Here is a 15,473-nt window from a genome sequence, read left to right on the forward strand (position 1 = left end):
AAGACTCTCAGAAGTCAATTTGAAGAGGGTCCCACCAGCTAAGATGAAAGTATTTGATCTCCAAAAAGGATAGTTGCAATTGGAGCCATCAAGTATATTTAATTCACTAACTCATAATTTTTAAAATATAATTGGTTACTTGGGGAGGAGAATGTAGAATCAATTACCTTGAAAACTGATAAAGGAAAAGAATCAAGCATGTATCTTGTTTTTTCTATATAAACTGGGTACCATTGGGTACCCAAAGAGTAGATGATAGAAATCACCCCACTGTGGAATATTCCAAGTAATAAACAAAGAAGAAATTATAGAATGCCACCATCTTACAACCTCTTAAGAAAGAACGCATTTAGGTAATGAGCATAAATGGCTACTAACACCACAAAAAGAGACACAAACAGCTATTGTGATATTTCAAGATCACACCACCACCCATACTCTTGTCAAAGGGACAGAGCTGAGTCTGATCATGCCTCTGCAACCAGCTTCCAATTAACAAAATACAGAAGATGGAAGAAGATAATGAGCTATACCATAGGACACTATCAACAATGCACTCATAAGACTGGGGAACTGCAGATCAAATAAATGCCCTGGGGTTTTTCTAACAAACAAATTATAAGGAAAAGAGAAAGGAGGGGAACCCTATACACTAAAAGAGACTTAAAAGGCTTTTTTTTTCCTTATGGCTAAGCTGTAGTATTGTAAGGATGCATCTAATTAGGGATGGGTGATAAGCTAGTAAAAATACACACATGATGGAAGTGATTACTAGAAGTTAGGAACCTAGTTATTTTCAGAGAAAAGGCACAGTTGAGATAGAGACACATAAAGGCTTTTCCAGGGTAGTTTGGAAAGTTCTATTTCTTGACCTGGAGTGTTTACTAGGGAGTCCATCTTATAAAAATAAAAAAACAATAAGAATAATGTAATAATAAATTACAGTTTTATTTTGTGTGACTTTGTGTTTTATATTACAAAAAAGACTTTAAGATCCTTTTGAAAAATGAAAAATAAATTAATAAGCAAATCTGACTAGTCTCCTAAATTCTCTTTTTTGGTAAATCAATATTTTATTGTATAGTTTGTTCAGAACAAGTATGTGTTGTGGGAATGTGTTTTCAAGAATCATTACAATGTAATCAATTGACAAACAATTATTAAGTACAGTGTACAAGGCACTCCTGTTTCATTGTAATTGGATTGTATCTTCAGATATTTATTCTGTTTCCTACATTAGCATCATGCATTGAAAGTGTTCACTGTGGGTTTGAGTTTTTGAGCTATTTTGTTTGTTTTTAATGTTTAGCTTTATTAACCGGTTGACCTACTGTGTTTTGGAGAGGAAAGGCTCAAAGACCTTTTCACTCAGCACAGAAATGGCCTCTTCCCCGGACAGTAGCCACTGCTGGCACTGAGACCACAGTGCAGTGGTCCAGGGCATGCCTCCCGTGGGTATCATCAGCTGGAACTCTGCTTGCTGAGAATCTGCTGTTATTGGACTGTACTTTGGTGACTCATCATCCCAGCCTCCCAACCACACCACACATCTGGACAGCCAGTTCCTAGAAATGACAGTTTCAGAGAGGTTTATAATGAGAATCAATTCCCAGCAAAGCTAAAGTGTGTTTGAGAAATTTTACCAACCTAAGATCATAAACATTGAAAGTAACTTAACTCCTTTCACCAGAAAACCCAATTTCTAAATTTAAAACTTGGCAACCACATCAATTCTTATGCTTTATCTGCAAAGCAAAGGAACCATGAGAGCTGCAAAACTAAAAAAAAAATTCCTTTATGCCAAGAAGCTTCTATCTCAGTTAAGAATAATACATTCATAGTAATATTAATAGATAGACAGGTAGATTGATAACATTGACCATGTGACAAAGACTATTCTAAGCACATTACATGCATTCATTTATATAATCCTCACCACAACCTAATTGGAGGTGGTACTATAACCTTTCCATTTTACAGATGGTGGAACGGAAGAGCTGAGAGGTTAAATAACTTGCCACAATCACACAGCTAGTAAGCAGCAGTGCTAGGACTCAAACAAGTGGTCTGGCTCCAGAGCCTGTGCTATTAGCCACATGTTACTATATTGCCAAGAGGTCTTAACATCTTGGCAAGCTCAGCAAGTGCTAGGGTTCGGGACATAGTAGTCTGTATTGAACACTCCCTGGCTTGTCAAACTTGCATTTTAGAACCTCTGGCAGAAAGCACAGCTAATCAATGATCAAATAGCATCTACTATGCCTCCTTAATAGTTCTTGAAGCTGTCCACTTCGCTCCTGTCCCATTGCCACTACTGTGGTTCAAGCCACCACCATTTCTCCACTTGAATGCAGTAACTTCCTAAGTGACCTTCCTGCCACTCGCCCTAATTGGAGATAACAATGAGAGGCCAAAACAAAAATACATAAGGTGCCAACATAGCCAAAGAATACACCTACATAGTCTCAACGTATTCTAGAAGGAAGGGCTGGAGGGAGAGAGGTGGAAGCAGTTGCAAACTCAGGTTCTTACAAAGCTGGAGAAAGTCCAACAGCCAGTACAAAGACTCTAAGTAAAATCACGCCATAAAGAGCAAGCTGCCCTGATCTGCCCTCAGGGACCGCGGGCCACGGGAGCAGCTGTAGACGAGGACTGTCTGCTCTCCTCCCTGCCTCCCCCAGCTTCCCCGGGGTGTAGGGCTCCTGACCAGAGAAGCTGCACTGGCTCCAATCACCCTCTCTCCTGCGCTGGCCTTGCTGAGATGGGCCCTGGGCAGGGCGCTGGACAGGAAGGAGACTCCTCACATGATCCAGCTTAATCCTCCTTTTCTCCCTTGCCGGAGCTGCTTGCTGCAGTAAGCGCACAGCAGACATGCAGACAGAAGGGGGCTCGTGGTGGGCAACCAGGGCCCTGCTCCTCAGCATCCTCTGGGTTACTGCACACCCGCCTGCCCCGGGCGCCGCCCTGTCCCAGAGTCTCCCAAAGGCCACAGGTAGGTGGACACTGGGGTCAGCTACCCCCGCCGCTACAGATGAAAGGACAGAGAGAGAAATTCTCACTTAACTCCCTTTTGCTTATGCTTCCTGCTGTATTTGCTCTGATTTTCAGCATTTGGAAGAATACCAAACACTTATAATACATCAAATTAAGTTCTCAAAGACAGCTCCAAAAGAATTCACAGACATCATAAAGCAGGCTAGCCCCAGTTCTTATTGTTGGAGACCATCAAGAAAAAAAACAATCTTCTTTTATCCTAGAAATTATTTCTTCAAAAATGGATGATCCTTTGCAGGCCTGTGGACACCTTGGGCTCTTAAATGGAAAATACCAGAAATCTTTATCATCACAGGTATAGTTTCTACCTGATGAGGAAGAGAAGTTCAGAATTCTCTTGTAGAAATAAAGCAGACAAGGAAAAATGATTTAATGATTTCCTCTTTTTAATTATTCCACTATCATAAGCTTACTGCATTAAAGCACCTCTTTCAGGTCCCAAAGACTACTTTTTAAGGATCTACAGCTATGTCAAATTCAAAAGAGCTTTATACGTTTTCACCAGGGTTCTTAAAATTCCACCCAGATACCACACACTTAGCTTTCTTAAAGTATCCCCCTTTGTGGCCTTGGAATATGTGACTGCAACATACTTCAAACTTTCACCTCCTTTTCCTTACCAGGAAATAGCACCCAATGCGTTATGTCTCCATCCCTGGAATTTCCTGATGGGTTTTTCACGAAACAGGAGCGTGCAGACGGAGGCATTATAATCTACTTCCTAATTATCCTTTACATGTTCATGGCTGTGTCTATTGTCTGTGATGAGTACTTCCTACCCTCCCTGGAAATCATCAGTGACTGTAAGTGACTGGAAACTACCCTGTAACCTTCCAGAATAGGTGTACCACATATATGTGGCTGTCTTTCAAACAGGTCAGCAATAATTCTGTCCATCTCAGTTAGCTGCAGAGCTCTGACTTCTGTTTTGTAAGGACATGTCTTAAGGAATTGGCCTGTGTGTGGTTTTTCTTGGTAGTTAATGTGCAGCTGGACATCTTTATGGTGCCCAGCCATCATTATTATACTGCCTGGCCATTTACTGTTTCAAGTTTTCACATATATGTAGTTGCTGAATACTACTAATATAATGGATTTCTAATACTTGCCGCTTTATACTTTGAATTTTTTTCAGTTTTACTCTAAAATTGCTATAACTTTTTTAAAAAGATTGGTGATAAACAAATGCCATTAAGGACCCCACCCCAACCCCACTTCCTTTCCCAGCCTTCTGCCAGTAAGGAAACTAATTGATGTTTATAAACCAATAAATAAATAAGTCCTGCATCCCATGTAGAGTGAGCTCAAGCATCAGGTAATTGTAAATTCAGCTATTAAAAATAAAGCTCAGTTACTAGTTTCTGAAAATAAGATCCACCAGTCCCAGCCCATCAGTTCTATCCCTTCAGCCTTGTAATTGCCCAGAGTTCTGAGTCTAGTCCTTTCATTGGTGCCCTGGCTCCTAAAATCAGGTTATCAGTGATGTTTTTTGCCATGTAAGCAAAAGTGCCAGCATTTCTAGTATGTGTCTCCTGCTTGGTTAGTTGAATTCATTGAGCATGTTCACTTCAGAGAAGGCCAAAGTTAAGGGTCAGGTATCCTACTGCATACTCACAGGACTGCACAGAAATGGCAACCTCTCCCCCTGCCATGCACACACAAACTCACATATTGCTACCATTTCTTCATGGAGGTGACGAGCGTGAATATAAGCTCCCTCTCTTCTTCCCATGGCCCCATCCTTCACCTCCCACAGAAATGCAAGTCAGGTCATTTTCTCTCTTGTTCACTGAAAGACAGCAGTATCCTTAGGCCCAGGCAGTAGCAGAGGCATTTGACACACTCTTGTTTAATGAAAAAATATTACAGAACAGGTCAGCATCAGTTTATTGTAATTATTATTATTAAACTTAAGTAGATGTAAATATATACATTTGTCTATTGACATTATGACATTGATATTTTTCTTTAATAGGGATTAAATTACTTTAACATAGTATTTTTGCTTAGATTGATGAAATACAGGAAAAACAGAAGGAAAAGTAAAATAGTAAAATCACCTACATTCCCACAATGCAGAGATCCCCAGTTATCATTTGGTGTATTTCCTTTCAGTCTTTCAGATCTCCCTATATACACAGTTTGAGATCTTGTCTTTTTCCTCATATTTTTTGTGCACTTTCTCATATTAGTAGTCTTTAAAAATATGATTTTTAATGGTAGCACAATAGTTTATTAAGTTATTTGAGCACCATACACTTGATTTTATACATAGAAGTAACCCAGTAGAAATTTATCATTTTAAAAAGAATTAATCTCATTATTTTTCTTTGTTCTAAATAATGTTATGCCCATACTTGTATAAAATCTTTGCAAACTTCTCTGATCATTTCCTTATAAAGATGCAGAGCTATGCATATTTTAAGCTTTATCTTATACATTGCCATCTCATACATTGTGGGTTTCAGGTTTAAATATGCCAGCTTAAGCCTCCAGAATGTGGGGTAGCTTCCATTCCAGAAAACCATGAATAATATCATTTTCATTGTCTTTGTTAATTGCTTTAAATTGGAACTTCATTTTATAAAATTTGTATTTGTCTTATTATTTGTGTTCAAAATTATTGAATATTTTATATTTGCTGAACTTTGTGGTTTTGCTTTTGTGATTTCTTTTTGCCCATATTCTAACAGGAAGGGGAGGTATTGGTCTTTTTCTTATTAATTTCCAAGACATTTTTAAACTATAAGAATATTAACCCTTTCTCTAATATAATTTTTATATCATATACTTTTTCATGGTCTGTTGTTCTAAATTGACACAATTGAAAGGGAGTCAAATAATTTCTGTGATACATTTGGATAGCCTATAGTTTCATTCAGAGGATTGTTTGATTCTTAATCCTCATGAAATTTACAGAGGCAAATCCTTCCCAAAGAACCAAGAATCTAGGACTAGTGCTTGCTCCCTGCCACACAGGCACTCATCCTCCTCTTAGGAGTATTTTCATCCTCTTTGTTTTTCTCTTCTCTCTGATCTAAGTTGTGGTCCCCTGGTATTGCATCTAAATCTACCCAGATGTGCAGATCTAAATAAATGCCAAGTTGGCTGGTATTATCAAGATGCTATTGCAGGAACAGGCAGTGATGATGATGATAATAAATAATAGTACTAAAGCAATGTAGCAATCTCTTCACTTTACTTACATGTATAACTGAAAGAGCAGTTTTTTTAAATCAAAAAGAGCTAGGTACCCATCCCATCTCTGAAATTATTACCTATGTGACATTGGGAAAATGCGAGACCCTAAAGCTCAGGTAACTGTGAGATTTGGAGATAAATTTTCTTGTGTATGCTTTATATGATAGGCTTAGGGAAGGTGGAAATTCACTTTAATAATCATAGCTATTAGGTTAGGTTAGGGGGAGTTCCTGTTTTTCGGTGGCATCAGGCCTTTAAAAGCATTAAACAGGGTTTCAGAATCTGTTCTGTCATGGCTCAAAATATGAGGTGATAACTATAAAGAACTCGAAAATGTTTTTGTCGATAAAAACATCACAGAGCATATACATGCAGTTGTGCATTGAGAGACTAGGCATTTATCCCAATGATGTTTTGTTCAAAATATTTCTAGAAATATATTTTTAATTAATGTCAGAACCACTTTTGCAAATCATAAAAAAAGAATTGGTTTGCTGTCATACTTCATTTTGGACCCAAAATAGAATTACTCAGCATGACTACCCACCCTAGTCACTAGAGTTGGGTCTGAATGACTTTTGATTGTTTCCAAAACTCAAATCCAGTCGCAATGCATGAAAATTTGTTGTCACTGAGGATTTTTTAAAATTGTACCAGGGGATACCAAACTGCATATAGCCTATGGTTGTAGTTCTACTGAAATGTGCATTGTGAGAAGGACTGAAAATATGCTAAAATAATGGTAGTGGTTAAAATACAATAGTAAAAGCTTAAGTGACTGTCCCCCTTCTATTTTTTACCCCCGTGTTCTAAATATTCAGTAATATAGGGTTTTTCTTTAACTATAAAAGGAACTTATTTAACAATATGTGGTATAGAGTCTTAAGGCATAGAATTCATACACCACATTTTGAGTAAAAATTGATAAAGTTAGAAGACACCTTAAAGATGGTGTAGTCCAATCCTCCATTTTGCAGATGACACAACACAAGTCTTGTCTGAATGACTTGTCTAAAGTGTCATATCAAGGTATTGGCAGGGCCAGATCCCAAGTCTCCATTTTAGTTTTTTTTTTTTTTTTTTTAGATAATTATTTTTTATTGAAGGGTAGTTGACACACAGTATTACATTACATTAGTTTCAAGTGTACAACACAGTGATAAAACATTTATATACATAATTCTAGGTTCCAGCTATCACCCTACCAAGCTGTTACAATATCTTGACTATATTCCTTATGCTATACATTACATCCCGGTTACTTATTTATTTTACCATTGGAAGTCTGTCCTGTCCTTTTTTTTTTTTTTTTTTTTTGTGAGGGCATCTCTCATATTTATTGATCAAATGGTTGTTAACGACAATAAAATTCTGTATAGGGGAGTCAATGCTCAATGCACAATCATTAATCCACCCCAAGCCTAATTTTCGTCAGTCTCCAATCTTCTGAGGCATAACAAACAAGTTCTTCATGTAGAACAAATTCTTACATAATGAATAAGTTACATGGTGAACAGTACAAGGGCAGTCATCACAGAAACTTTCGGTTTTGATCATGCATTATGAACTATAAACAGTCAGTTCAAATATGAATACTCATTTGGTTTTTATACTTGATTTATATGTGGATACCACATTTCTCTCTTTATTATTATTATTTTTAATAAAATGCTGAAGTGGTAGGTAGATACAAGATAAAGGTAGAAAACATAGTTTAGTGTTGTAAGGGAGCAAATGTAGATGATCAGGTGTGTGCCTGTAGACTATGTGTTAATCCAAGATAGACAAGGGCCATAAAACATCCACATATGCAGAAGATTTCTCTCAGAATGGGGGGGGGGGGAGGTTCTAAGCCTCACCTCTGTTGATCCCCCTTTTTATCAACTAATGGCCCCCCTGCGACTGTGCCTGTCTTAGGTTGTTCCTCCCTTGAGGAATCTTACCCGTCTCTGGCTAACAAGTCATCTTCCGGGGCCATACAGGGAAATGTAAAGTTGGTAAGTGAGAGGGAAGCCTTATTGTTTGAAATGGTTAGCTTTTTATTTCTTTGCATATTTATGCCCTGTAGCTTCTATGCCCAGCATTTGTCTTGAGGTATCTTTACCACTTGGAAGAATTATGATACTCGGTAAATTTGATATGAGGCACGAATTCTATGTAAGGGTTGTAATTAGGAAGGAAGAAGAAAAGCTATAGAAGTAGCAGGCGGAAGAAAACATGGGAAGATTGATTATTTCTTTGACATATCTTCTTGTAGAGTAACTTCAGCATGTATAGGTTTTAAGCTACTACTTAAATTGCGCACACACATTAACATAATAGGAGTAGTTACATAACCAAAGCATATCTGTAATTATCAGCCATCTCCAGTGAAACCAAGAAAACCAGTTAGGCACCTTAAGCATTTGTAAAAACTAATCTATGATATGGTGGATATTGTCCAACTGAACTTGAACAGTCTGAGAGAAATCAGACAAATTAAAACAACCCATTCCTGGGGAATGTTCACATCCCTTATGTTCTTTTAACAGTAAATAGTCTGTAGTTGTAAGATTTTGGAGCGCTACAATTTGCACTTCTCCTAATTCTTGGTTGAGTTCCAACAGTATAGATCCAGTCAAATTTGTTGTTTTACTGTATGCACAGGCCAGCTTAGATATCTCCTTCCTCATTCCCATGGCAAGTCCAGGAACTGGTGGGATGAGTGCATCTACAGCTGTAGCAGTGCGTGGATCTTTGTTGGGGTTTTTTGATGATCATCTTCTGGTATGAGTCCTCCCGAGAGTGCTGATGTTGGAAGTTCTCTTTCATATCGTATCTTAGTTCATTTTCGGGGTAGCCCAATTAGGCTTTGATCTTCTGTATAAACGCAAACAGACCCTTTGCCTACACTTTTATATGCCCTTTATACCCTTGTGTAGAACTCATTGGAGGTTACCACACAGGAACTGCCCTTTTTTGTTTTGTTTTGTTTTGTTTTTGGTATCACTAATCTACACTTACATGACAAATATTATGTTAACTAGGCTCTCCCCTATACCAGGTCTCCCCTATAAACCCCTTTACAGTCAGTGTCCATCAGCATAGCAAAATGTTGTAGAATCACTACTTGCCTTCTCTGTGTTGTACAGCCCTCCCTTTTCTCCTACCCCCCCATGCATGTTAATCTTAATCCCCCCCTACTTCTCCCCCCCTTATCCCTCCCTACCCACCCATCCTCCCCAGTCCCTTTCCCTTTGGTACCTGTTAGTCCATTCTTGAGTTCTGTGATTCTGGTGCTGTTTTGTTACTTCAGTTTTTCCTTTGTTCTTATATTCCACAGATAAGTGAAATCATTTGGTATTTCTCTTTCTCCGCTTGGCTTGTTTCACTGAGCATAATACCCTCCAGCTCCATCCATGTTGCTGCAAATGATTGGATTTGCCCTTTTCTTATGGCTGAGTAGTATTCCATTGTGTATATGTACCACATCTTCTTTATCCATTCATCTATCGATGGATATTTAGGTTGCTTCCAATTCTTGGCTATTGTAAATAGTGCTGCGATAAACATAGGGGTGCACTGATCTTTCTCATACTTGATTGCTGCATTCTTAGGGTAAATTCCTAGGAGTGCAATTCCTGGGTCAAATGGTAGGTCTGTTTGGAGCATTTTGATGTACCTCCATACTGCTTTCCACAATGGTTGAACTAACTTACATTCCCACCAGCAGTGTAGGAGGGTTCCCCTTTCTCCACAGCCTCGCCAACATTTGTTGTTGTTTGTCTTTTGGATGGCAGCCATCCTTACTGGTGTGAGGTGATACCTCATTGTAGTTTTAATTTGCATTTCTCTGATAATTAGCGATGTGGAGCATTTTTTCATGTGTCTGTTGGCCATGTGTATTTCTTTTTTGGAGAACTGTCTGTTCAGTTCCTCTGCCCATTTTTTAATTGGGTTATTTGTTTTTTGTTTGTTGAGGCATGTGAGCTCTTTATATATTCTGGACGTCAAGCCTTTATCGGATGTGTCATTTTCAAATATATTCTCCCATACTGTAGGGATCCTTTTTGTTCTATTGATGGTGTCTTTTGCTGTACAGAAGCTTTTCAGCTTAATATAGTCCCACTTACTCATTTTTGCTGTTGTTTTCCTTGCCCGGGGAGATATGTTCAAGAAGAGGTCACTCATGTTTATGTCTAAGAGGTTTTTGCCTATGTTTTCTTCCAAGAGTTTAATGGTTTCATGGCTTACATTCAGGTCTCTGATCCATTTTGAGTTTACTTTTGTATATGGGGTTAGACAATGGTCCAGTTTCATTCTCCTACATGTAGCTGTCCAGTTTTGCCAGCACCACCTGTTGAAGAGACTGTCATTTCGCCATTGTATGTCCATGGCTCCTTTATCAAATATTAATTGACCATATATGTCTGGGTTAATGTCTGGATTCTCTAGTCTGTTCCATTGGTCTGTGGCTCTGCTCTTGTGCCAGTACCAAATTGTCTTGATTACTATGGCTTTATAGTAGAGCTTGAAGTTGGGGAGTGAGATCCCCCCTACTTTATTCTTCTTTCTCAGGATTGCTTTGGCTATTCGGGGTCTTTGGTATTTCCATATCAATTTTTGAATTATTTGTTCCAGTTCATTGAAGAATGTTGCTGGTAGTTTCATAGGGACTGCATCAAATCTGTATATTGCTTTGGGCAGGATGGCCATTTTGACGATATGAATTCTTCCTAGCCACGAGCATGGGATGAGTTTCCATCTGTTAGTGTCCCCTTTAATTTCTCTTAAGAGTGACTTGTAGTTTTCAGAGTAAAAGTCTTTCACTTCTTTGGTTAGGTTTATTCCTAGGTATTTTATTTTTTTTGATGCAATTGTGAATGGAGTTGTTTTCCTGATTTCTCTTTCTGTTGGTTCATTGTTAGTGTATAGGAAAGCCACAGATTTCTGTGTGTTGATTTTGTATCCTGCAACTTTGCTGTATTCCGATATCAGTTCTAGTAGTTTTGGGGTGGAGTCTTTAGGGTTTTTTATGTACAGCATCAGGTCATCTGCAAATAGTGACAGTTTAACTTCTTCTTTACCAATCTGGATTCCTTGTATTTCTTTGTTTTGTCTGATTGCCGTGGCTAGGACCTCCAATACTATGTTAAATAACAGTGGAGAGAGTGGGCATCCCTGTCTAGTTCCCAATCTCAGAGGAAATGCTTTGAGCTTCTCGCTGTTCAACATAATGTTGGCTGTGGGTTTATCATAGATGGCCTTTATTATGTTGAGGTACTTGCCCTCTATTCCCATTTTGCTGAGAGTTTTTAACATGAATGGATGTTGAACTTTGTCAAATGCTTTTTCAGTATCTATGCAGATGATCATGTGGTTTTTGTCTTTCTTTTTGTTGATGTGGTGGATGATGTTGATGGACTTTCGAATGTTGTACCATCCTTGCATCCCTGGGATGAATCCCACTTGGTCATGGTGTATGATCTTTTTGATGTATTTTTGAATTCGGTTTGCTAATATTTTGTTGAGTCTTTTTGCATCTTCGTTCATCAGGGATATTGGTCTGTAGTTTTCTTTTTTGGTGGGGTCTTTGCCTGGTTTTGGTATTAGAGTGATGTTAGCTTCATAGAATGAGTTTGGGAGTATCCCCTCCTCCTCTATTTTTTGGAAAACTTTAAGGAGAATGGGTATTATGTCTTCCCTGTATGTCTGATAAAATTCCGAGGTAAATCCATTTGGCCTGGGGGTTTTGTTCTTTGGTAGTTTTTTGATTACCGCTTCAATTTCGTTGCTGGTAATTGGTCTGTTTAGATTTTCTGTTTCTTCCTGGGTCAATCTTGGAAGGTTGTATTTTTCTAGGAAGTTGTCCATTTCTCCTAGGTTTCCCAGCTTGTTAGCATATAGGTTTTCATAGTATTCTCTAATAATTCTTTGCATTTCCATGGGGTCCGTCGTGATTTTTCCTATCTTGTTTCTGATACTGTTTATTTGTGTTGACTCTCTTTTCTTCTTAATAAGTCTGGCTAGAGGCTTATCTATTTTGTTTATTTTCTCGAAGAACCAGCTCTTGGTTTCATTGATTTTTGCTATTGTTTTATTCTTCTCAATTTTATTTATTTCTTCTCTGATCTTTATTATGTCCCTCCTTCTGCTGACCTTAGGCCTCATCTGTTCTTCTTTTTCCAATTTCGATAATTGTGACATTCGACCATTCATTTGGGATTGTTCTTCCTTTTTTAAATATGCTTGGATTGCTATATACTTTCCTCTTAAGACTGCTTTTGCTGTGTCCCACAGAAGTTGGGGCTTAGTGTTGTTGTTGTCATTTGTTTCCATATATTGCTGGATCTCCATTTTGATTTCGTCATTGATCCATTGATTGTTTAGGAGCGTGTTGTTAAGCCTCCATGTGTTTGTGAGCCTCTTTGCTTTCTTTGTACAGTTTATTTATAGTTTTATGCCTTTGTGGTCTGAAAAGTTGTTTGGTAGGATTTCAATCTTTTGGAATTTTCTGAGGCTCTTTTTGTGGCTTAGTATGTGGTCTATTCTGGAGAATGTTCCATGTGCACTTGAGAAGAATGTATATCCCGCTGCTTTTGGATGTAGAGTTCTATAGATGTCTATTAGGTCCATCTGCTCTACTGTGTTGTTCAGTGCTTCCGTGTCCTTACTTATTTTCTGCCCAGTGGATCTATCCTTTGGGGTGAGTGGTGTGTTGAAGTCTCCTAGAATGAATGCATTGCAGTCTATATCCCCCTTTAGTTCTGTTAGTATTTGTTTCACATATGCTGGTGCTCCTGTGTTGGGTGCATATATATTTAGAATGGTTATATCCTCTTGTTTGACTGAGCCCTTTATCATTATGTAGTGTCCTTCTTTATCTCGTTACTTTCTTTGTTTTGAAGTCTATTTTGTCTGATATTAGTACTGCAACCCCTGCTTTCTTCTCACTGTTGTTTGCTTGAAATATGTTTTTCCATCCCTTGACTTTTAGTCTGTACATGTCTTTGGGTTTGAGGTGAGTTTCTTGTAAGCAGCATATAGATGGGTCTTGCTTTTTTATCCATTCTGTTACTCTGTGTCTTTTGATTGGTGCATTCAACCCATTAACATTTAGGGTGACTATTGAAAGATATGTACTTATTGCCATTGGAGGCTTTAAATTCGTGGTTACCAAAGGTTCAAGGTTAGCCTCTTTAGTATCTTACTGACTAAGTTAGCTCACTTATTGAGCTGTTATATACACTGTCTGGAGATTCTTTTCTTCTCTCCCTTCTTGTTCCTCCTCCTCGATTCTTCATATGTTGGGTGTTTTGTGCTGTGCTCTTTCTAGGAGTGCTCCCATCTAGAGCAGTCCCTGTAAGATGTTCTGTAGTGGTGGTTTGTGGAAAGCAAATTCCCTCAGCTTTTGTTTGTCTGGGAATTGTTTAATCCCACCGTCATATTTGAATGATAGTCGTGCTGGATACAGTATCCTTGGTTCAAGGCCCTTCTGTTTCATTGTATTAAATATATCATGCCATTCTCTTCTGGCCTGTAGGGTTTCTGTTGAGAAATCTGATGTTAGCCTGATGGGTTTCCCTTTATAGGTGACCTTTTTCTCTCTAGCTGCCTTTAACACTCTTTCCTTGTCCTTGATCTTTGCCATTTTAATTATTAAGTGTCTTGGTGTTGTCCTTCTTGGATCCTTTCTGTTGGGGGTTCTGTGTATTTCCGTGGTCTATTCGATTACTTCCTCCCCCAGTGTGGGGAAGTTTTCAGCAATTATTTCTTCTAAGATACTTTCCATCTCTTTTCCTCTCTCTTCTTCTTCTGGGACCCCTATAATACGGATATTGTTCCTTTTGGATTGGTCACACAGTTCTCTTGTTTCATTCCTGGAGATCCTTTTGTCTGTCTCTATGTCAGCTTCTATGCGTTCCTGTTCTCTGGTTTCAAGGCCTCTTGCATCCTATCCATTCTGCTTATAAACCCTTCCAGAGTTTGTTTCATTTCTGCGATCTCCTTTCTGGCATCTGTGATCTCCCTCCAGACTTCATCCCATTTCTCTTGCGTATTTCTCTGCATCTCTGTCAGCATGTTTATGATTCTTATTTTGAATTCTTTTTCAGGAAGACTGGTTAGCTCTGTCTCCTTCTCTGGTGTTGTCTCTGTGATCTTTGCCTGTAGCTTTGCCTTTTCATGGTGATAGGAATAGTCTGCAGAACTGGGACGAGTGACGGCTGGAAGGACTTCCCTTCTTGTTGGTTTGTGGCCCTCCTCTCCTGGGAGAACAGCGGCCTCTAGTGGCTTGTGCTGCGCAGCTGCGCGCAGACAGGGTTTCTGCTTCCTGCCCGGCTGCTATGGAGTTAATCTCCGCTGTTGCTGTGGGCGTGGCCTGGCTCGGGCAGCTACTCCAAAATGGTGGAGTCGCGTTGGAGCAGGAGCGGTTGGGAGGCTACCTACCTCTGCAAGGGGCCCCCCTGCTCCCTGCAGCCCAGGGGTTAGGGTGCCCAGAGATCCCTGGATTCCCTACCTCTGGATTAAGTGACCCACCCTGCCCCTTTAAGAGTTCCAAAAAGCACCCGCCAAAACAAAACAACGACCACCAAAAAAAAAAAAAAAAAGAAAAAAATTTTTAAATTAAAAAAAAAAAAAATTTTTTTTAATTAAAAAAAAAGGTGGTCACTCATTTTTCTTTATTCTCCGGTGCTAGCCTCAGGCCTCTGCTCACCGGTATTGCTGCCCTGTTTCCCTAGTATTGGGTTCCCTATCCCTTTAAGACTTCCAAAAAGCGCTCGCCAAAACAAAACAGCAAAAAAGCAAAAAAAAAAAAAAAAAGGTCGCACACTTTTCTTATGTCCTCCGGCGCCCGGCCTCCAGTGCCCGCTCACTGTTCTTGCTGCCCTGTTTTCCTAGTATCCAGGGCCCTGCACTCTGGCCCGGATGGCGGGGGCTGGGTGTTCGGCAGCCCTGGGCTCCGTCTCCCTCCCGCTCCGCCCGCTCTTCTCCCGCCGGGAGCTGGGGGGAGGGGCGCTCGGCTCCCGCGGGGCCGGGCCTTGTATCTTACCCCCTTGGCGAGGCGCTGGGTTCTCTCAGGTGCGGATGTGGTCTGGATATTGTCCTGTGTCCTCTGGTCTTTATTCTAGGAAGGGTTGTCTTTGTTATATTTTCATAGATATATGTGGTTTTGGGAGGAGATTTCCGCTGCTCTACTCACGCCGCCATCTTCCGCCCCTCCTCCATTTTAGTTTTAA

The 15,473-nt window shown here is 39.4% G+C and overlaps 1 protein-coding gene across 3 annotated transcripts in view; it reads left to right on the forward strand.

The window, feature by feature from the left end:
• Positions 1–2,728: 2,728 nt before the first annotated feature.
• The window catches only part of SLC24A5 (solute carrier family 24 member 5), a 28,732-nt gene continuing 15,987 nt past the window's right edge, over positions 2,729–15,473 (forward strand). Inside the window, exons 1-2 of one of the 3 annotated variants that reach the window (XM_036924496.2) lie at positions 2,729–2,992; positions 3,678–3,857. In XM_036924496.2, the coding sequence (XP_036780391.2) occupies positions 2,872–2,992; positions 3,678–3,857 (301 nt within the window). In that variant the 5' untranslated portion in view covers positions 2,729–2,871. The remainder of the gene's footprint in view (positions 2,993–3,677; positions 3,858–15,473) is intronic. The other 2 variants (XM_057488788.1, XM_036924495.2) reach the window with 2 other exon arrangements.

Source organism: Manis pentadactyla, chromosome 11, assembly GCF_030020395.1.
Source record: "Manis pentadactyla isolate mManPen7 chromosome 11, mManPen7.hap1, whole genome shotgun sequence".
In the NCBI taxonomy this organism is placed as follows: domain Eukaryota; kingdom Metazoa; phylum Chordata; class Mammalia; order Pholidota; family Manidae; genus Manis; species Manis pentadactyla.